The 24750-nt window shown below is 38.8% G+C and overlaps 1 protein-coding gene across 26 annotated transcripts in view; it reads left to right on the plus strand.

Annotated features, from left to right (window-relative positions):
• Positions 1–24750, plus strand: part of RIMS2 (regulating synaptic membrane exocytosis 2) — a 506258-nt gene that overhangs the window by 363018 nt on the left and 118490 nt on the right. For 15 of the 26 annotated variants that reach the window (XM_075213921.1, XM_075213923.1, XM_075213924.1 and 12 more), the window contains 7 exons: positions 999–1064; positions 3414–3476; positions 9131–9310; positions 11802–11911; positions 17632–17664; positions 21747–21794; positions 23210–23254. In XM_075213921.1, the coding sequence (XP_075070022.1) occupies positions 999–1064; positions 3414–3476; positions 9131–9310; positions 11802–11911; positions 17632–17664; positions 21747–21794; positions 23210–23254 (545 nt within the window). The remainder of the gene's footprint in view (positions 1–998; positions 1065–3413; positions 3477–9130; positions 9311–11801; positions 11912–17631; positions 17665–21746; positions 21795–23209; positions 23255–24750) is intronic. The other 11 variants (XM_075213931.1, XM_075213932.1, XM_075213940.1 and 8 more) reach the window with 6 other exon arrangements.

Genomic DNA, 24750 nt, shown 5'->3' on the forward strand with positions numbered 1-24750 from the left:
CAAAATCCGCTACACGAACCAGCGTCTGTCGCACTCAGTGTCAGCCCCACTGTGTGGACTACTTAAGAGTGTTCCATTTGCAGTTTAAAGTCCATCATTTAAAGGGACAGACACTATAAACCATGTCCCTCCAGTTCTATATTGTTACCCTTAATTAATTTCCAATAGTTACTTGAACTCGTCTCTATTTAAAAAGAAATGCTAATACATATGGGGGTTAGTTATAACAACTTTTGCACAGGGAAAATGAGTGTTACCTATAGAAACCAAACAAATTCTATCATTTTCCTGTTGCAAATAGAGAATGGAATAACATATCTGGTTTTTCTCTTACTCAATTTGTGACAAATATGAAAATAAATGAAAAATGTCACACATTTTCCCCTATACGGTTAATTCATTCACTAGGTAAGTGCCCATTATGAGTAATGGTGTCTGCCACCTCGGGGCTCACGGGTTAGCCTTCTCGCTCCTTACTTTTAATTCTCCCATTTAAATTGCTCCTCCATCCTCCAGTTCCTCTCAATTGCTCTGTCCTACACATATGCCACCTTGGCCCATCCACTGTACACAAACAGCTAGACAGCTAGACTGCAGAAGGCTAGATGCATGGACAGCTTCTACCCAGGGGCAAACGCAGGATTTGTAGAGGGGGGTTTCCACACCATGCCGCCAGTGGGCGTGACCAGCATGCATGGGGGCGTGGCTATAATATTAGACAGTGCTTGGCTGCTCTCTAACTCTTCCTATCCCTATAATATACATGGGCAATGCTGCATGCACTGCAGAGCCGTGTGAAGTAGGGTCAGGGTCCAGCCACCTCAATTATACAGTGCCCCAGGCTTGAAGGGGGGTTTCCAGGTACTAGGAAACCCCCCTCGGTTTGCCTATGCTACCATATGTGATTTAAACAAATGGTTATCTAAGGTGCAATGTCTCTGAATACAGAGAGTATCTAAACATTTTCAAAAGAATTGTGCTGTTTGTCCCATGTTTAGGAGGACTAAACAGGAGAGACGAGTGCCTAATACACATTGTGATGAAAGTGTCCCTTCTCCAGAAAGGTATTTTCGCTAACCTTGTAGAAATAGATGATAGTTGGCAGGTTGTATAATATTGCATGTTATGGTAATCTGTAGTCTGTAGAACCTTAGAGGTGATACGTTTGATTAAAATGTTACCAAGGAATGATACCAGAAGCATCATATCTTATAAAGTGCTTTCTAATGCACAGTGGTCATTGCTTATTGCCTGGACATTAATCAGTCTCAAATATCCAGTTGCTACATAATGATATATTCCTCTAGCAATAATTTGAATTTGAGATATCATCTTTTAGAAAGAATCAGCAGATCCTTAATAGAATCCCAACTTCTTTCCAAAGAAGTAAGGTCAGCTCAAGGTAAATATCTCCCCTACTCAATGTAGCTCAGGTCCTATATATGATCGCAAGCCTCAGCTCATTAGTCCCTTATGCTGCGGAAAAACCTTTAGGAAACCTGTGTTCACCGATGTTCCAAAGAGTGTGTGCAGATCTGGAGACTATCTAATCAACACTGTATCACAGCAACCTAAAGCTCCTTCACACACTTATGTATCTCTTATCACCCCTTCATCATCATCATCATCATCATCTATTTATTTATATAGCGCTACTAATTCCACAGCGCTGTACAGAGAACTCATTCACATCAGTCCTTGCCCCATTGGAGCTTACAACATAACATCCCCTAACATACACACACGCAGACTGAGAGAGACTAAGGACAATTTAATAGCAGCAAATTAACCTACCAGTATGTTTTTTGGGGAGTGTGGGAGGAAACCGGAGCACCCGGAGGAAAACCACGCAAACACGGGGAGAACATACAAACACCTCACAGATAAGGCCATGGTCGGGAATCAAACTCATGACCCCAGTGCTGTGAGGCAGAAGTGCTAACCACTGAGCCACCGTGCTGCCCCAACCCTCATTACTGTGCTATACAGCGATACTTCACTAAAATACCCATGCCAAAATAGGTTAGATACTGCAAGCAGTCTCCCCAGAGCTTGGCCCATAGGTCACTTCTATATTTTTACATTGTATCCTGCAACAAAATCACACATGTATAGTAAAAACTATGGAAAACGTTGTAAAATATTTACATTTGAACATTCTTTGTTTGTCAAAATATTTCTGTTTTGTTCTCTTTTATATGCTCACCTAGAGTATATATGGCCGCTAATCTATAAATTGTTGTTGTTCCACTTCCTGCGCACAGAGAGCTACCAGACAAATAATTCTGACAATTGGAGGGTCAGGGGGAGGGGTAGGAGGGGGGGGGGGGGGGGGGGCGCATGGCATTGATAAAAAGGATCCAGCATACCACTTCATTCATTGGAAAGCATCACTTAAATTGCCTCAGATTTTCTGGTAGCACTGTTGCTGTTCATGATCATTGATTGTCTATAGTTCCCTTTAACCTAAATGTCCATCGAAACAAGCACTGTTTTAAAGGGCCACTATTAAAGTTTGCAGAGATTGGTTCAGCAATTAGGTTTCTTTCGGACTTTCTCTGCGGTGCAGGAGAAGTAACGCAGTAGATTTACACTCAGGGGCTCAATGAGGGTCGTCTATGAATGCAGCCGTGATTTATCTTTTGGAAGTGCCTATAAATTGAGACTAGATTGCAAACCAAGAGCGGATGCTCATGGTGGAAGTATGTTTCTTTAACTGCCCAGGTTTTTGTCCACCCACTTAATTAATGACCAGTTTTCTCTTTTTCTCCTAAAATGCTGATGAGTACAACTCTCCTTATGCCTTAAGGGCAAATGTCACATATGTACATTTTAATGTTTTTGTTACGTTGCTGGCTGTGCGGTTTCGCATGTGCACGTGGTTGGTCCAAACCGCGTACCGCTGTAAGCACGGATGCAGCATCATTTATTTAGATTAATGGTACGATCCATTCCGTTACTTCAAACTGCATTCCGTCCCTATACAGCGTCAGAAGCAGTGAATAGTTTTATATAATATGACTAAACCAAAACTATAACCAAAGCAAGGCATGTCTAGAGCTTTACCTGCAGGGACTTACAAATCAGGATACAAATTGTATGTAATCCCAAATGTGAGCATGATAATCTTAGGAGCAAGCTTAGTTATGAACCTGTGTGTGTGCAGTGTTTTATCTCTTTAATATCAGCATATCAAGAACATACCAACCTGCAAAAATCTAATTAATAATCGCCACTTGCAGGTAGTCAGTTAACTGTATATCTCAAAATTGTTTCTGCAAAGCACTCTGCTAGTAATATCTAATTTTGAGTCCTCCTCATCTATAATTTTGTACAGTCAATTCATTTCATGTCAATGTTTTGTTTCATTTGATAACACTTTTTTTATTTTCCATTTTGGCTGCATTGTAAAGGTTGTACAATGGTGCAAGTGCATGGGCAGATCATGTAGTCAATGGTTCAGCTGAGTTCCCTGGGTAAGTACAGAGTAGTGTGACAGAAAGCAGTAGCTCTACATTTACCCAATGATTGGGAGACATTTATGTGAACAGGTGAAAAGGAAAAAAGTGGTGATGCCCTTACCAACCAATCAAACGTTTTCTTTCATTTTCTAGCCTGCACTAGGAAAATAACAGAATCCTATTGGTTGCGATGGGCAGCACTGCCTTTCACCTAGGCACCAGTTTTTACAATTGTTCCTGAAATTATTTTGTTTCCTGCATGTATTTTTGTTGTTTAGTTGGTTTTGACTTTATAATCTAGATACAGTAAATATCAACAATATTCATGCTAGTGTAACATGATTTTTTTTTATCATTTTACTCCCATTACAATGACTGTGACAGCTATCCCATATTTCTTAATCAGCAATTTTTCACTGGGATAGATATATTTATCTCATACCTTTAGTTATGCAACAAAATAATTATTTTATTGCTAAATTTTAAAAAAAATAAATGAATAAATAAAAGTGTATGGCCCTCCTTTGGTGTGGCGTGTAGACTTCTATAAATTACTTTGTTTCCCATTTTCAATGTCAATAGCAATGTCTAAAAAGCCAGGATGGGTATTGCAAAACCCTTCCCACATCCTGGGTTCCTTAATGTTTTCTGCAGTATAGGTATATTATTTTCTGGTGATCACTAAGGGACCACATAAATTGAAAGTGGTAACACCCGAGTCTGTGGGTGCTAGGATTGGGGAGATAGGGCACTTTTAGTGCCCTCCCCCATGCTCTTTATAATTGTCTGCAGTGTAGTGGCTGGAAGGGAGAAAACTTCATGACATTATCGCCACCCCCAGTCCGATGATGTCATCAAGCCCCACCCTCTCCCCGATTCCATCTGGTAGTAACTAGCTGTGGGGGACTTTTAGGTGAGTTTTCCCCCATTTGAAGTCCTGCAGTGCTAAGGACGAGTGGGACTCTCCCTTTGCTCTTTTGAGGTATATGCTGAGGACGAGTCCCACTTGTCCTCAGCACTGAAGGGGTTAAAGAATAACTCCACTTTATGAGTTTTTGTAGGGGCTACATGTGGAAAATAGACTATAGCCCTTATCCTATGTTTAACCATTCTCTATATATGATGTCTAGTAGAGTGTTTATAGAGCTCACCTGTCCTGAAATTCCTGTGCTTTTTGGTGGTCTGGCTGTAGTGAGTCATGTCTACAGCTTGACGTCTGTCACGTATCCAACTCACTACTCTGTTGAAATACGGTAACACAGCAGTATGGGCTGGTCATAGACACACTAATGGTACACCCCAAAGTTAGCCAGAGCTTTAGGACATGGAAGTTTTATGCACGCTACTAGACAGTGAATGTAGAATATGGCTAAAGATAGGAGAGAACCTAGATATATTGTGCAAATACAGTTCCTTTAAAAAAAGTGCACAAAAGTATATTTAGCAGTCTACTATCCGACAACATGTTATCAAAAAAATTAGGCTTTGAAAAAACAAACAGTTGATGTGGATCATGCTGTGAGGAAATGGTAAATGAACTGAGTAGGGAGAGGTATACCTGAGGAACACGACTGAACAGAAGAGGGGAGGACTTGGACTGGCTTGTATCAAAGCTTCAGCATATTTAATATAGAAAAAGTATGGGGCTAAGGCAGTGGTTCCCAAACTGTGCCCCGTGGCTCCTTGGTGTGCCATGGCGATCTCCCAGGGGTGCCACGGCCAGAGCCAGTTGTAAGCAAGGTGGGGGACTACTTTGTAATTATTTTGACTTAGGGGTGCCTTGAAGAAATTATGGAGACCCTAAGGGTGCCTCGAACTGAGAAAAGCTTGGGATCCACTGGGCTAAGGAGTTAAGGCACCAAATGTGTGTGTGTCTAAAGGTCCAAATAGGGCATTCTGGCTTCCCCACTTCCTTTACATGTGTCCCATGTCATTGTATTATTGTATGCTTAACTCTCATCCACATCAGTGGTTCCCATGTGTCCTAGTTCAGAGTCTGTTGTATGAATATTTTAATACCCCTAATTATTGTCAGAACATTTTGACTCCTAATGAAACGTGATTAGTAGTAAATGCTCCAGTGTACCACTCTAACAGTTGTAATGTTTTCTTGTGTGTTTGTAATAGTGAAATCTGCTCTGTATTGCTATAAATCCTCATTTCATTTTAGTACCAGTAGTTCTCAGGTCTAGCCCTTGATGTAACACAAAGTGGAGACTACCTATCAGCTGATGAAAAATGTAGTCAATTAGTTCACTGGGAGCTACTTACATCACTGAGCCTTAAAGTACCAAGTGGCACAGTGATGTCACTATTTCCCAGTGAGTTGATTGGCAGTTTTTTCAAGATTATATGTTGAGCAATGAAATACTAAATTCAGCAACAGAATAATGAACCAGACAATATATTGCACCTGTCACTCCTCATACAGTGGAGACAGCCATTTTCTGGTCTGAACCTATATTCGTAAGAATGCAGCCTATCAGTTTGTCAGAAACTAGTGACATCACTAAATCACGTATGGGAGTCTGGGTTTGTACGTTCGGGGAGTGGCTTAGGTTGTTAGCGGCAATACATATATTTAACTATTTTGTTTCAAGCCATATCCAAGAGATACCACGAGAAGACAATTATAGAAATTTAGAATTGAAAAGCACCGACCACTCGTGTGTAGAGAGCGTTGATTGGACGGCTGTTTAGCCTATCCCGCTCTCAGCATAGGAATGCACTGAGGTGTTGGAGCGCTTCAATTTCAAACTCCTTCCAACTATTGAACAGGTATCGAGGTTGCAGATCTCTACCCTCAGCTTAGCTGGAATTGCAGCCAATCTAGAAAATGGTTTTATACTTTCATATAAAAGAGATCTTGTATTGTTCGGTACAGTAATTTCCAACTGTGGATTACATGTTCATATTTGTACTGAGCAAGTTAAATGAATATAAATCATAAGTGATTTAAAGTTACAGATACAATAAGCACACATTTTAGTCAATTATATGTAGTTAGTTTTGTTGCATATGAAGAGGGTCGGCACGACCCTGCCTAAGGTGTGATGTCACTCAATCATTGTCTAGATTATCATAGTGGTGCCCACACACTGACATGGAGGGGCAGCAGTTGGCAGCTTCATACCTGTGAATCTGTTAGCTGCTGATTCCTTCATGTTTTTAATGGTCTGGGAGCCTGGTACTTGATGATGGCACAGTCCAGTGCCACACTGCAAAGAATACAAGATGCTGAGGGGGGGGGGGGGAAGGGGAGCAGTTCTGTGCCTGAGAGAGGTGGACCAACTCACGCAACTGCCCTGCATATACAGTTATGTGAAAAATATCACTGTGTGTGTGGACAGTTTGTAGACTATGCACTCTAGTTATGATCTATTGTGTGTGTGCATGTGTGTGTGTATGTATGTGTGTGTGTGTGTGTGTGTGTGTGTGGGCACGCGTGCGCGCTGTTTGGGTGGTTTCTGGGGCTTTTTATTTTACCATTGTTGAACAGGTTGACTTCTTGAGTCTTACTCTTTTTGAATAAATTATAACCTCTGGATAGTTGCGCTTTCTAAAATGCTGCCAGATACTGTCCGAAGCAATGTCAGCGTTATTTGTTGTTTGTAACATTGAAACCTTGTCTCCAATAAAATATCCATAGACTTCAGGGTAAATGTATCAAGCTGCAAGTTTCCGGCGGGTTTGAAAAGTGAAGATGTTGCCTATAGCAACCAATCAGACCACCTTTCAAACCGGATGGAAACTTGCAGCTTGATACATTTACCCCTTAGTGAAGTAACTTCCTCAGGTGTAGGAAATGTTTAACCACCCAGCTGTCGTGTTAATGTAACTCAGGTGTAGTGCTGAGGATCAATGATCCCTACTTTTAAAGTGCAATTTATACATACAGCGGAGGCAGCTTGTGAGCTGAAGTGACTTTCTTGAACATGCAGTTTATTAGTGAACTAGAAGCCATGACACTGCCTCCATCATGGCATGTCTTCCTAGTGAATTGATAGACAGCTTTCTCATGAACACTGTTTCAGCCCACAATATGACTGTGTGTCTGTAGGTGACATTTTAAATGCAACCAAAACACAAAATACATAAAGCTGCAGACATAGGATTCAAAAGCAATCTGCATTTTGGCTGTACTATGGGGGAACTCCAATTGTGCGTGATGTGCTGTGGAGTGCCTCCAGAAGATCCATGAATGCACTCCGCTGCGATCTATCTCCGCTCAGGATTCCTCATACCCCATAGAGATGCACACAACAATGAGCGGAAATTCCGCACTGTAACATGAATATAGCCCTAATTATTTCTTTGTTGCAGTCTTAATAAATCAGTATGCAGGCACATTTTTCTTGTGGATCAGGAGCCTCACTGCTTTGTTCACATACTTATATATTCTCATTGGAAATACTTTATTTAAATATAGTCTGGTGCCCCTCTTTTGGGTTGCAGTACCTCTTTTGGCCTGTAGGTGGGGACTACGGCTTCAACTACAGCTAATTTCACCACACTAAGGGGCTAATTTAGAGTTGGTGCAAATGGTGACCAGGTGCAGAATTTTCAGTTGAGCAAACCACATACTGGGCACCTCTATTTTAACATTGCATTTTAGAGATGGGCCATGCCGTGCACTCCTCACACCTCTAAATCAAGTTGTGGATTTTCCATTTTGTCCCCTGCAGCGCAAAATTTATTTTTTTCCACGTGCACAGTGTGTACCCAGTAGCTGGGTCTGTTCCTAACTCTATATTCTGAAAAGATTGTAATAATCTATGAATACAACATCTCCTCCTATCTGCTCTGTATGTTATATTTCTCTTAATAGTGATACATTCACTTTCATTTATCTTTTTGTTGAATGCCTACTGAATTTACGATATTATGAGTTAGTAACTTTAGATAACTGTCTATTGTCTGTACTTTTATTTCCTATACAATATAACTAAAAAAATGTTCCAGAAAGAGGAAGAATGTTCTATTTTTGTTTTTTGTAAACGATTACTGTTTCTGAGTGCAAACTTGTAGTATTGAATGTTGGACGTGGCATATATATATATATATATATATATATATATATATATATATATATATATATATATATTGTATGTCACTTGATTCAATCTCCAAAAAGATGTAACAGAAGGGTAACTGAGTTGATTTTTTGTTACCTGTGCCATTGCATTTGGTCATATTGTGGGTTGCAATACCTCTCATGCCCTGTAGGTGGAGACCAGGTCTAGCAATGCAGCTAACTTCACTGTTCTAAACACACAGTAATTGAAATGGTCTTAACAATCGATAACAACAACCTCTCCTTGTATCTCCTGTGTATGTTATTTTGTCTTAAAAGTGATAAATTTACATTTTTAATTTCATGCCTTCAATCTAAACGACAGTATAAGGAGGCAACACTGTTAGTAAATTTACATAACGTTCTATTTTCTGTATTCTTTTACTTTCTACACAATATAACTGAACATGTTCCAAAAAGAATCTTGAGCATTCTATTTTTGTTTGTTTTGATAAACATCTATTTTCTATTTATTTTTTTGAGTGCTAACATGTAGTATTGGGTCAAGTAAAAAAAAAAATATATATATATAAATCTCTCCTCCCTAAAGATATAACAGAAGGTCAACTGAGCGGCTTTTTGACTAACATTACAGGAATTGTGAAGCGGCAGATAGACACCCATATCAGAGATCCAGGTCCACAGAACAACGGCCTGTACTTGAGCGGACCAACTGCCGCTCCCGATCCACTGAGCGCCCTGACTCAAACCTCATGAGGTCGATGCCTTCATTAATGACCGGAAGATCTGCCCCTCCTTCACCTGCCTTATCGAGGTGAAAACCAACAATGGCTCAGCCTAATTCCTCTCTTCCCCCCTCCCCCTCCCCACAGAATCACCATTTTATTTTCCCAGTAGCTCTCCAGTCTCTGTCATTCTTGGCTGATCACGTTTTTTAACTGTAGATACTAACGTTCTGACTGCTAACACACTACTTATATTCTCTGCTGGATATAATGGTGTGGGTGCCATTGTGCGTTGTTTACTAACCGTATATAACTGCATTTGTTTTGTGGATTTTTATTTTCATTGTTCAGGAAATCCTGGTTTGAACTCATAGAGCACACCCCATAATCAATCACGTCTTCTCTTGCAGAATTAGACCTTTGTTTGTCCTCATCAGACATCGCTTAACCAAACTACTTCATGTCACCATATAATTGTTTTTCTTCAAAATGGAGGTTCTCTCTTAAGTGTAGCAGTTAATAAGTTTGGAAAGCCGTATCTTGTATAAAGGAAGCATCGGTACAGCCTGAAGAACAAGACCTAATTCTTTCCGGGTTTTGATTGTCGGGTCTGTACGGGATGTTTTCTTTTTACTGACAGAAGATATATTTTTCAGCACTTATTAACCTATTATAAATCACTAGAGATTTTTATATGTAAAAAAAATAAACATATTTTTCATTGTCTCCTTAATTTATAGACTGTCAGGAAAGCATGCTGTTTAAATGCCTTTTATTAAGAACATTTAACAAGAGTCTAGCAATAAAATGTTTCTTGGTCACACAAAATCATAATTGTAAGGCAAAAGTTAGTAGTACATCTTTCTTTAAATATGGAAACAGGGATATCCTTCCCAGATTGTTCGCCTTTGCATAAAATGGAGTGGAGACTGGTGTTGAATGATTTTAATTGCTAGAACTTTGAGGCTACACTATGGAACACTCAGACAAAGTCAACCAATATATTAGCCTAGTCATTGAAGTCCCATCTGTGTTTTTCAGACATGTGTTATTAGAGCAGAGAGAGATGATTATTTTAATTGCCCAGCAATCTGCCACAGCCCTGATGTGCTCTCTACATTGGATCCAAGTAGTTCCTTAGAGCAGCTTTCTGTCATGCCATTGGACAATGGAAAATAACTCTTTATAATGTACAGACTTTGTTGAAAAGCACAGATGGAAGCCAGAAGGATAAACACATGCATATCGTAAATGTTGCATATACAAGACAATGAATTAAAATCCTTTTAAAAGAAAAACTTTAGATAGTGACCAATAAACATTACCATAGAAGAATTACTAATAGCAGGGAATGTCTGCTCATAATATCTGATAAATCTAACTAAAGATTATTTGCAGACCAAATTACACTACGAGGCAAGCAGTGCGGGGTAAATGCTTATTTAATAGTAAGCATTTTGTGATGTAGTGAACATCGCCCTTTTTACTTCCTTATCTCCATTTGATTAGATGATTTGAAAATTATTATTGTACTTATTCTTTCTGCTGCCTTATGGCTGAAATATAGCACTTGAAAATGCTGTTAAACAATCCTGTATCTGCTCTCTGCAACTATAATGCCAGCTGGGTTTAATCAGGTGAATTTGCAAGTAAAATTGTTGCTGCCCACCCACAGCCCCTTCTCAGTTCTCACTTGGACCTCAGACAATTCCAATCATTACCATTCTGAGCTAATCCTGTTTACGTTCTAACCTGGAACACATTTAGCTCATCCTGCTGCAGAAAGCAGATACAAGTGCCGCATCTCACCCATAAAGTATCAAAAATAATATTAATGATTTGCCACTTTTAGTATAAAATTGGGGACGGGTATAAACATAAAAAAAGTTAGACTCAATATATTGCCTTGCTTTAACTAGTACATTTGAAAATGTTCTTAAAACCTTTGAAGATGACAAATGTAACCAAATACCACAATCGGAGGTTTCAGTACTTTGTTAAATGTTGCAGTTTTTTTAGATATGTTTTTTCAATACCCAAAGGTCCACTCATCGCCCTCTGCTGTGTGTGTACACCTCCCATTTCTCACCAAAACTTATACACGAAAGACAGTTTATCTATTAAATATACCTAATGTGATTTATAATGGTTACTCTGTATCACCACTTTTTTCACCATCTTAATAAACTTTTTATTACTTTTTTATTCATCATGTGCCATAACAGCTTCTTTACTGTAACATTAAGTATTAACCTGTCTAATTAAATTGTTTCAGTGTTTCAATCCAATGGAAAGCTGACATATGTGACTATTGGCTTTTACTCTTCTATGTCTGCTTTTGCCACTTTTGTTGTTAGTTGTGTCAATGTCGCCACCAGATTTCAGATAGCAAAAAATTAGACCTTTAACTAGTTTGAGCATGAATTATTTTTTGTGTGTCTTGTAGATTACTTAATCATTTAGACCAAGTTAAATCATAATCCCTATTTTAGATTTTAAATAAATGTGAACATAGTTGCTGAGAATGTGTGTGGTACAGATTTTAACTGTTTGCCCTTTATTTAAACATGTGTCTTGTAGGGCGCATCCTCGTACTGGCTCTGTTCAAACAAGCCCCTCTGGCACCCCGTTAGCAGGACGTAGAGGCCGTCAACTGCCCCAGCTTCCACCGAAAGGGTCGCTGGAACGAAGTAAGTCCCTATTTTACTAAGCATTAAACTTTCTTAACTCTGGGTACAGATGAAGTTAAGGAAACTCCCATGTTTGCATACATTGCATGCTCACACAATGTGATCTATCCATACAACACTTGGGCACCGTATGTATCATTGTATCAGATCACTGAATTTTCTGCAATCAAGTTTTTTACCAGACTATGGCTTTTATGGTAATTATTCATTTCACTGCATTGAAATCCTCTCATTTAGTCAATAATTACATGATAATTGTGTGGAAACTGCTGATATGTATATACTTTATTTTGATACCTAATTTTAAAGTCTGAGCAAAACCAGAATTTTTACCCAAATCTGTTCTCTTGGCTGTCAAAACCAAAAAGGTAAGGGGGGGACATTTGTCTTTAGTTAGGTGTGTCAAGTTTCAAAAAAACCATACAGTGCTTCTGTTGCCCTCACTCACCTGAGACAGCCATTCTGTGTACTGAACATTCATGGAAATTTAGGTTAGCAGTTCACTAGGAGCCCGTGATCTCACTGAGGCCCGCGAGCAGACGTGATTTTGCGAGCTGAATATTCATGAGATTGCGATCTAACAGCAATTCACTAGGAAACAGTTACAGAGTTACCAACATTCTAGAATCATTTCATGGAGAAGTTTACTGGTGGACCTGTCCAGAAAAGCACATTGTCTCCTGTACCTTGGTGTGTTACCATTCCCATCGTGACATAGTTATTGAACTTGATTATAATATCATTATTTGCGGATTAATAAGTATTAACCCATAAAGCCAAGAGAATATAAATAGAAACAAACAGTGAGAATTGAATCCTATCGGCAGAATATGAGGAATTGTTCTAAGCAGTTGGTCAATAATTAAAAACAGGAACAGGACAAGAGATTCCAGTGATAGATCTTTAAAGCCTGAGACTGACCCTGTATTTTAGGTGCAGTAGACAGTTTTAAGACACCGGCTTTCAGAGAATTTATAGACAGACAATAAATTTCGGACAATAAAATGTCTGCTTCCCTTGTTTGGGGGCGACAGATGTACTTTAACATTACTATAAGGTACTAGCTGCGACCTCTGCGAGACCTTATTTGATTTAGTTTTAATTATATTTACACCTCATTAAAATATTCTTGCGAATGACATGTTTGGCTATATTCAGTCTTTCCCTCATTAATTATTTTATTGTCAATGAAACTAAGAAAATAAATTTATATCAAAGCATACTTCCATTATTCACCCAGTGTATGTATAGCTCATCTGCACACACATAGAGGGCAGTTATTTTGCATTCTGAATGAATGTTCATAAGAATACAGCCTATTAATTCACTAGGACTACAGATAGTAAGCTTGTGTGCAGTGCCCTCTTACCTCTTTGTATGTTTGGTAATATCCAGTCTTGTTATAGTCAGGGCCATCTTAACAACATTATGGGCCCCCGGGCAAAGCAGTGCACCGGGGCCCCTAGATATAGATATATAGATGTATAGAGATACAGATATAGATATAGATATATAGAGATAGATAGATGTACTTGCTCAGTGACCCTTGCAGTTTTTTTTTTTGCAGGTTTTTTCTTTTGCAGGATTATTTATTCTCATTAAGAGCCATGCCTATGGGGCCCCTTTGCCCGTGGGGCCCCCGGGCAGCTGCCCATCGTGCCCAATGGAAAAGATGGCCCAGGTTATAGTACTGTGTCTGCTGAAGCTTTATAAGTTAATAAATTATTAGTCATCAGTGCCTCAGTGATGTCACCTGTTCCTAGTGAATTGATAGGTCCAGCCTGCAAAATGGCCACCTCTTCTGTATATCTGACAGACAGGTGAAATTGTAGCTCGGGATCCTACAGGACCGTGTAAGACATCAGGGGGTAAATGTATCAAGCTGCGAGTGTCCAGTGAGTTTGAAAAGTGGAGATGTTGCCTATAGCAACCAATCAGATTCTAGTTATCATTTATTTAGTGCATTCTACAAAATGATAGATAGAATCTGATTGGTTGCTACAGGCAACATCTCCACTTTTCAAACACGCCGGAAACTCGCAGCTTGATACATTTAAGCCTATATTTCAAATGCCAGCTGCAATTCCATTAGCTGCACCTCGAACCCACGATAAGATAAAATAATCTTCCATCTATTTGCGACCCTTAAAATGAATGCATGTAAATGAAAGACCTGTCAGGCTTGTTCCATTCTTATTAGATTAATCTCTATGTATTGTAATATAATAGGGCCTATGTTTCCACTTCTTCAGATACATCATCTTCAGATATACTGTATGTTCCCTGGAAATATGTATATGTATAATTAATACATTGGCCCATTGAAAGATGTTGCACTTTTTCCCCCCTCTTTCAGTAATGATTGAAAAGAATAAGACTTCATTATTTGGCATTAATTTGTACCTACTTCTGTAGCCAGGATACTGGTAAATAACTTGTACAGACAGAACCATTTCTTTATGTAGTCATCGTGTAGATGTAGAGTCATTTCAGCACTCATAGCCGGACAGCTCCCAATGCACATTACTTTCAAGATGCCGTCTTGACTCACACGTTGCAACATGCAGCAAAGTGTTCGAATTTGTTTGATATCGAAATCAAATAGTGTAGGAATTTATTGATCTTTATATTTGTAAATTCAAGCTGATAACTTGGCAGAAGATATGTCTTACTGTGCATTTTCCCCAGCTCCACTGCCTTGTTTTGTACTGGTTGGATGTAAGGGCAGCCCTTCCATTCCCCTGACCAGTCATTTCTCAGCGCTCCTATAGACTGTCATTACTAAACAATATAAATGTGGCTGGGTTTGCCTTATGGAGGCTATGCCATCAGCGAACACAACCTCATCCTTGTCTGTGAATCTCCTTGCTTGTATGTCTAGTGTCAGAGTTGATTCCACGTTCTTATAGTCCAGGCTTGTTGTGGTTGAAATGACTAATGCAGAAGTTTGAGTGCATGGAATGTGTTGACCAGAAGTTCACAGAATGCAATGTCGCACTCTATGTAGTAGAGCATTGTGTATATACTGGTTATTGGCTTCACTCCACTTATTATACAAATGGGATACATAAAGTAAAGCAATTTTGCTTCATAGATATAGTGTAAAATTCATAAAACTGTTCTGCAGTTACTCTTTACTTCACCTCAATCAATGAATGTTTACAGCGTGTTGTTTTGTAAAGAAGATTACTTGTGGTATGATTTTTCCTGGTTATCAATCCTACCACCTGGAGGCATGATGTTAGAATCCACATAAATGATTAGGAAATTATTATTACTGATGCCTGTTGGTAACAACATGAGTATAATCTATTTCTAACCAATGCACTTGTGAGCTGGAGAGATCGGTTTCAAAATATACTGATAGGTTTCCTCACACCCACCTCCCTTCCATTATAGCTTTATTAGTCACATTAATTGAACAAACAGTCTGTATTAGAAAATGATAAGCTGTAACCAGGAGCAGATAAAATAGTACAAAAGTTGCAACCATCTTAACAGCAACTGGAGGATATGATTTAATAAAAAAAAAAAGTATGAGTGGACGTCTCTTGTGCGCAGTGTCTTGGAGCTACGGCCTGAGATTTTACTCCACAGAAATGTAAAAAAGGATGAACAGTTTTTTAAACCATTGTGAAATGTTTCATACAATGCGCATCAAATTTCCCATAAATATATTTGTGTTGCCAAGACGCACTTTATTAATGTTGTCATATACCTATCTGTCTGTGCGTCTGTTTGTCTCATATCTATCATATATGTATGTATCTAATATGACTGTCTATGTATATTATCTTGCCTGTCATTGTATACATGTTCATTCTTGTGTGTATAAGTAAATAGTCTGTGGACTGGTTCTAGGCAGTATATAAAGTAAATGTCAGCAGTCCTGACCAGATATGTTTTTACTGCACATATAGTAATCAGCCTAGATTTTTTTTAATGGGCGTTGTTTCAATAAATCTTTGTTTTGCCCAGATTTCTATATCGCTGAGGCTATCACAAGCTGTAATTGCAAGATTGCGGATTATGATTGGTCCTCCTGCTCACATCCCCAGCTCCCCTATACCACCATCTAAAGGTGGTTAACAACTTTAATTACGGAACCAGTAGAGAAAAACAGCTGCATGCAGCAGCTCTTGGGGCTCTAGCTAGGAGGAGGGGGCACCTTAATAAAATATTTCCCTAGGTGGCGGTGCAGCTTTAGTAATAAAAATGTAGCATAATTGCCTACATTCTAGACCTCAGATACCAGAGGGAAAGTCTTAGGTGCAAGTTCAGGGGACATGACTGCGCGACTCCGTCATAATGTCAGGACTCGCGTCTTTGTGCAGCAGGGGCGGAGCTGTGATGACACTTTGCAATGAGTCACATCACCAAGACCAAACCCACTGGCCCACTCTCCTTAAGGACCGGGAGAGCGCCACAAATTTCTGGAGTCTTCCAGGCATTACAGGAGAGTCGGCAAGTGTGGATGCATTATCTTGAATAAAGACTCTAGAATTTGGTCTAAACTAGTACTAGTAACAGTCAATCAAACAAAACTACATTTTTTCTTGAAGCCATGGCCATTATAAAACACCAAATCATCGTGGAAAAAGCCATTGTTTGAAATAATAAATATTTTCCTGCTGTGCTATTTTCATTTCATTAATTCCTCTCCGTCTTGTGAAACACCTGCGTTCCTGAAACAGAAGGTGGTATTGTTATAGATATTATAATAAATGTTTCAAATAGACTTTCTCTCTATTAAATCTGGAGACACAGCTTGCTTTACATCTAAAAGTAGTATTTTTTTGCAAGCGCAATGGATATTTTATATACAATATATTTTCATGAGCGCCAGTAAAAACAGCTGTGATTGTGTGCGACAGACAGCTGAGTCAGCAACAGAGCTGTAATAGTTTCATATATTTATGAATCACCTGAGCTATGGGGCTTCTTTTGTTATTTTGCTAATAAAGTTTAATGAAACGTGCGTGACTGCTTGGCGCTGTGATAGGGATTAAAGATCCTGTACCCAAAAATTCCTGCACACACCGTGCAACATAGTTATACTAAAAGATGCGTCTTTTCCACCACATTTTTTAACTGGTGCGAGTTTTTCACATCTTGCCGCTGACAAGCGGCGTGGCTTGTTTGAGGCTTCTTTAAACGCATGCTTGTGACAAAGTCACCAAAAATACATAATTTCGAAGACATTTTCTGAGCCACAAAAAGGATGAAAAGTAAGGGCTGTATATACCAGACGCAGGAGACATTTAAATAGAAAAAAGTGACATATAGAAGCTACTGCCACTTTCAAAACTTTTTTTCTGTTGTGCCACTGTTCTAATAAATGTCCCCACATTCTCTGTTGTTAGAGGTATGATAGAAAACCTAATGAAGGCATTTATGAAGTCATGCGCACTAAGAAAAACGTACTGTAGCCCTTCGCAGGTTCCTGTAGGTTACAGCACTTTTTTGTTGGGTACCAGTTTTCATAAATGCCACCCACGGTGGTCAGTCAGAGTAGAGAATACAAATAGGACCCATGTAAATGAATACAAAGTATGTATGTGACACCTGTGATGAATAGTTTATGACATCGTTTGACATGTGCGCCATTCACACATTCATTCAAATGTGCTTGTTCCTTTGTGTTATATGCAGTGCATTTTGCAAAATACCTCTTGTTTTAACCCTTGTGTTTTTGGTTCCCTTTTTTTTATTTTCCCTAGAAAATGGAGACAAGGAAATAGAGTCCTTTGAAGGTCTGTACACCGTAGAGGGTTTGTTTTCACTCACCCCCCTTTTCAGGGGGCAATAGGGCAAAATAAACCCAACTGCAATTGATGTCAAACTGTCTGGTGTTGATCGCAGATCATTGTGTGGGTTGTGTAGTGAGGTTCAGCTCGCAGAGGTTTGTCTCCAGAATGATTCTGTAGAATTCTGTAGTTCTATAGCAACCAATCACATTTTAGCTTTCCTTTATCTAGTACAAAATGATAGCCAGAATCTGATTGGTTGCTATGGGCAACACCTCCATTTCTCCTTTTTAGAAGGATGTACTAGTTTAGGTCTGATCCTTAGTGAGTACAGAGGTTCCAGTTACCATAGGGATCAATGATCTCTATAGTGACAGCCATTCTAGCTGATTGTGCGTGAGGGCCTATACTTTATTCAGCAATACTTTGTTGACTTCTGTAATCAGGGGCCTAAAACTCTAATTACTAGTTAATTCAATATATGAAAAGATATCTTGTAACCTTCACAAATGTCCCCATTACAAGCCAGGAATTTAAGGTAAACACAATATTTGCTCTTATCTAATAGATCACTATGACTACATCTGTTTCCTTACTCCTAAATAAATATGGAGGCAGTGCAGGGTTGTACGTCAGTGGTATATATTACTCCATGCCCGCATGCCCACCGTCCTTCCAGTGGTCCTGATGTGCCTGGGACCATCCTGATTTGGGGCAACTAAAACGTATGGGAATTTCAGAATTGACATTGGATGGAGGGCGTGGTCAAATGTTGTCCCTATTTTTAGCCATTCCATTTTGGGATGTATGGCATTACTTATTTCACATGTCGTAAGTTCTAATCAGCTCCTGAGACTTTTACCTGTATATATTTGTGAATGTTACTAGCATACTTTTCATATAAACCAGGGTGTATTTTCAGCCTGGTGGTCTTGTATCCAGGTAAAAGTTAAATTACCCATCCGATAGCAACACCACCTGCTATCTCTATGATATCAATTGCAGACGTGCCTTGTGTGTGTGTGTGTGTTCTACATGGTGTTTGTCCCCTACTAAGAGGGTACCTGCAGTGCTGAAATCTCTGGCTTTGTCTGCAGAGTGCACAGTGTCTACCGTGTTATATCCCACTGACTCATCTCACGTTTCTGTGTTTTAACCTCGCAAGATCGTGCACAGTACAGTGTATGTCAGTGATGGCTAACCTGTGACACTCCACGTGTTGTGAAACTACATGCCCCAGCATGCTTTGCCAGCTATCAGCTAGTTATCTACTGGCAAAGCATGTTGGGGCTTGTAGTTTCACAACAACTGGAGTGCCACAGGTTAGCCATCACTGGTGTATGTCAATGGGTCACACAAAATAACCTGTAGACGTCACTATTAAACCCTCTCCTCTAGTTTGATGGGAGATTTTAAACTCTTTCAATGATAACATGCTAATCAAGCACTGATGGAGTATTAGCATGTTACAGTATGTCTTATAGAAGTTTAACATCTCCTTTGTCAGAACTTAAAGAGAACCTGTTGTCTACACACTGAGGTTCAACCAATAATCACAAGCTGTACGCTTATGATTTTACTAGGAAACAGTGATGGTAGTGGTTTCACAGTGAGTGACTAATTCTCTCTCACACCTACACACATACTAAATGCAAGATAAGGACACATAAACAAAATATGTCGGCTTATAGCCGTTCATTAATCAGCATTTGTCTTGGAGCTGCAGCTATGATCATTACAAAAAAAAACACAGCATACATGATTGATTTATTATTAAAACATACATGTCTATATTTCATACCTCGCTTCTGGGGGATGCGGAAGGGATGTGTGGAAAGAATTGGTGGGCGGGACTTAATGACACATTTTGGGCCATCACTGTCCACATTACAGGCAGGTAATCACCCTTCTGGGAGAATTCTCCCGGGAGTCCAGGAGGTATTACCCTATTTGTAGAACATACTCTTGTGTTGTTCATAAAGTGTACACATCACTTACACACATGGAGGGAGTTCTTATGTGGGCTGAATCAGTGTTCAGAGTGCAGCCTATTAATTCACAAGACCTTGATATCGCTTCAGCCCACACAATAGCAGGCAATGGTATACAGTGATTATACTTTATAAGTGGAATAAAGGACGTTGCTTTAAATGCACTAAAATTAGAAGGAGATACATTTTAAAGGCGTTGTTACCATTTGTATAGTATGCCTGTCAATAATAGGCCCACTGATAATATTTATAAAGCAACTGCTTGTCTTATAACTAAGACTATACACTAAATCTATGTACTGTACTCATATATGTACTTTAATATGGTGCAACTTACGGTCTTTAATTGTACAATATCTTAAAAAAAAAAGCTGGTAATAGCTATTGTATTATGCTTGTTTTGTTATATTAACATTTAATTCATTATCAAATACATTATTTGCTCTGAATTACCCATTAGTGATTTTTACTGTATTTAAATGACTCAATTAAAGCTGTTTTGGTCGTATCTGCTGAATATATTTTAGTGTAGATTGCATCAGTAGTAATTATAGTCCACTAGAGGTAAAAACTATATAATTGTATTAAAAACTGTGCAGCTATGTATTTTAAAATGGGTTCAATTTCAGGTCCTTTAGCTGTTGTAATGACCTATTGGCAGCCACTAGGTGGCATGTGTCAGGCTGGAAATCATTGCAGTGTCATCATTGCAGTTGTACATGTGTCAGCCCCATGGCTGGAGGTATTTAGAATTGTTTGAGCAACATTGGATAAGTGATCCTGACATTGGTCAATTAAAAATCATGGTGTAAATATCATACTGTATACAGTGTTCAGTATAAATCAGGGGCGGTAAACAGGCCGACCTCAAAAGGTTTACATGCAGTCTTCTCAATAACAAGTAATTGAACAATTAATCAGTATGTTTGGGCTGACAGTAGTTCTCTAATTTCAATGTGTAAAATGGGAGCTTGCAGTCCATGCCTAATTTTCAAATATAATGTGAAGACCCCAGGAAGAAAGGGGGGCGTCCTGTTCAAATTTGCATTGTATTTAACTAGGAATATGTGGTTTAAATATTAATTTATCAGTAAACAGCAGATACGGTTACATTAAGATAAGCATAATATGCTGTATATGACACTTGCATATTTACAATATAACTACATAAACTTGGCAACGTATGTGAGGCCATAAATTGGTAAAACTTTCATCAGGGAATAAATCGTCATCCTCGACTTTTAGGTGTTACTGAATATACCAAACATTCTGCTGTTTATAAAAAAAAAAAACAGCTATAAAAAACGTAATGCTGATAGCATAAATTTCTGCCTCTGAAAGTGAGAAATGGATGATACAAACATTTTTAGTTCAGTTTAAAGAGTTGTCCACCTTAAATTATAATAGTTATTCCATAAATAAGAAGCATTTTTATGAATATAATTACCCACCTGACTTGTAACAGTTTAAATACAGCCTTTTGTGTACTGCTGGCGTTTCTGCTGATTCCTCTGGCTTCCAGTAAACCGCAAACCAGTCACTTTCACTCCAGATCCTTCCCCCCTCTACAAAGTAATACTGTCATATCACGTTGATTGGCAGTCCCAGCCTCACAACCCTGCAACACAATGGCTGATTAGTCAGCATATTGCAGCAGTATGATACTGTGGGGTGGAAGAGGTGTAATAGCTCTCACAGTATAAAGTTTATCCTGGAAACCAGGAACTAGTTACTGTCAGATAAGGTATTATGCTTGTAATAACTGTTAGGCTTTATAGACATATTTAATGTATTTAGTTGATTGTTACCTTAATGTGAGATGGAGCAATTGTCAGACAGGTTTGTTGTAGTATAGGAGCTGCTAACCGAAGACTAACAGAACTCTTGTTTTGCAAGTTGTGCAATTTGCCATTGTGAATCTTCGCTATTAGTGCACAGAGGCTTTCAGGTTACTGATCCGAGACATCATAGGTTAGAAGGTCCTATTAAAGCCCAATTCTCTGTTGTGTTTCATCATATTGTCTTGATATATGTTTGTGTTTGTCATGTAACTTGCATGTGCATGTTTTCTCCCCTGCGTTGCATGTGTACGTGAAGAAGAGGAATACCATCATGTTGAAGAACAGAGCTCAGAGCTGGAGGCAGGTTGGTCTCCGCTTAGAGTATTCAATGACTGTTCCAGTAGTTCATGTTGTTCTTGTAGTATCAAGTCACAATTCAGAAACACGTTCCGCTGCTACCTTCCCAGCCACGGAGGTTCTCATCCATGAATGACTTACTGTTTATAATACTGATTGATATATAATGTTAAAAAGAAAGTTGTGAGTGATTGGTACAGGCCATCTACTCTTCACCATTACAGTCGCATTTTTAGAGTTTTCAATTACAAATATTCTTTTCTTAATAGCTAGAGATAGCAGCAGACATTCTCCATACTCCTAATTACACAGATTTAAATTAAGCTATCGGATTTGAGCTCTTTGCCCGTGGCTGTGAAAAAAGTAATTGAATAATTTTCTGTTACCCGATCTTATATTCCTGTCTTCGCATGATACTTGTCGTTGACATAGTCGGCTTCGTAGGTGGTAATTCTACTCCGTGGTTACAGAAGATGTCTACTGTAAATGCTCTGCACTTAAGAAATGTTTTCCCTGGTTGCCAGCTACAGATGGTGCACAATTTGGTGACCCCCTGAAGATGCGCTGCAAGAATCCCGTTCACTCATTGGTGCTTGATCGCAGCATTTGTCAAAACAAGAAATGCTCCTTCTGAACAACCATATATCACAAGTCAGTTAATGCAGATTGTCCTGCTCCTGAGTATCATACACTGATTGACAGTCCTATCACTATTACCATTAAGAGAGCTTTCAATGCCAATCAGAGTACGCTTCTGCAGAACTAACACTTACACTGCTCGGCTCACAGTTACAGTTGTCCCTGGTAACTAGGAAAAGATTTTGATCGCATTGAGCCGTTACAGAGACAGAACATCTGCTGTAACCTCCAAATGCCGATAGCTGCCCGATTCCTATTGCTGAATTATTCACAGATCAAGTTCCTTTCTGCAGTCAGTTGAAGATGGACATACAGTTTTCTATTAATGCAGTTTATGGAGTCCTCCTCCTTCATATGTTGTTAGAGAAGTGATGGGCAACAGGATTCCACAGGGGAGCATGATGCCCTCCGAGCCCTTACCTGCAGCCCACAGATCTGTTATTACAGAGAGGTGTCTCTTTCTTTCATTAAATGTATTATTTTAAATTATTACTGAGATTAAAGGTAATGTGCGGCCCTTTTGAAGGTTAGAGGGCCATATCATGCAGCCCATGAAGTGTACCAGTTGCCCATCACTGTCTTATTTACTTGGGAAGGCTAAATGCATAGGTGCCACTTCACATTACCACCTACATTTGTGTCTGTCTTAGCTATATACGTGACCCTTCTGGTTTTCTTTCTTTTGTGTATAGCTGTGTTTGTACTGTACGTCATGTGCCTGTTTTCACCCCATGCTGTAACATTATACATTAATAATCACTGTCTATTTTTGATGTTATAAAGATTATGAGGAGAAACTGCAAAGTCCACCTCTAAATGGGAGAAAAGGTCAGTTACTGCTGTAGTTAGTGGATTTATGTTATATTAATAAACCTGAGCTCATTCCATCTTTAATGGGGAAGTATATCAATACATTGAGAACATTATATTAAATGCATTTTCTTGGGTATCAAGACAGTGATGTCTCCACTGCCAATGTCATTTGATCAGAAGGAAGGACCTTGTGCAGCTGGTAACTGTGCACTCCCAAAAACTGGATACCATCACTTTCAAAAGCTCAGGATTTTTTACTTAGTATTTGTAGACACTTTTTCTTGGGATACAAGAACCCTAAAATCTGCCCTACATGAGCTTTTCCCATGTTCACATGAATTATGAGCACACATTAAACTACATCGTCATTTGTTGCCCATAGCAACAGTGTGGATTTGTTGCCCATAGCAACCAATCATATTCTAGAATGTACTAGATAAATGTGATATCTAGAATCTGATTGGTTGCTATAGGCAACACCTCCACTATTCCTTTTTAGAAGGTTTAAGAAATGTACTTCTTTGTCATCATGTAGTATTATTATTATTATTATTATTATTATTATTATTAGTGCTAGTATTAGTTTACAAATACTGTCTGGGAAACTATTATGTTAGCTGAAAAAGGCTTCCTACACAAGTCATTGAATAATAATTGTGTCATAGTATTCAATACTTCCCCTTTACCATTTTCATATGTGTAGGGTGTGTTCTGTTTCATAGCGTGTTGTGATCTATTTGTAAAATGCTTGTTTGACCTCCCCTTTAAAATGTACCCTTTGCCCAGTGGAGACAGCTGTATGGTGAGTTGATCCAGTATTATTGAGAGCGCAGCCTGCGCACTTGAAACATCACTGAGCCATGAGGCACAAAAGTGCCTTGTGCCTCAGTGATGTCTGTAGATCCCTAGCAAATTCAGTAGGCTGCATTCTCATGAAAAATGGTTCATCCCACAAAATAGCCACCACCACTGTGTGTAGTCATAAGTTATACTGAAAAACTTGTTCCCTTATTCTTATGTAGGTATCTAGTTGAGACTATTTTTATTCAAACTATGAAACAATGAACATTTACAAAATTTACAGTAGATAACTAAAATACATAAAGATCGCACTATATTATATTACTGAGTTAATATCATAGCATTACCCCTTCTATACAGTAATATATTACACAAGGGACATTAATACATTATAAATATACTGAAGATTTATCATCATAAGTAGTGATGTTTACAGTTATAATTTACAGGTATAATTGAACAGCTGTGACATCATTAATATAGCTTTAGACTACTATGTCATAAGGCGCTGCCGTCCAATGGGATGGGCCACATATTGGGGCTCATTCAGATATGAACGCCTGTGTGCTGTAAGTGTATGTAGAAAAGACGCACATAACAATGTGTATTTATTGCTTATGTTGAGTCCGACACAACTCAAGTTGCATCCACTCATAAACAGTAGCTTAGTAGTAAGTGTTAACATCCCATTACCCTATGGGTACACAATA

This window comes from Mixophyes fleayi, chromosome 5, assembly GCF_038048845.1.
Source record: "Mixophyes fleayi isolate aMixFle1 chromosome 5, aMixFle1.hap1, whole genome shotgun sequence".
Lineage (NCBI taxonomy): Eukaryota > Metazoa > Chordata > Amphibia > Anura > Limnodynastidae > Mixophyes > Mixophyes fleayi.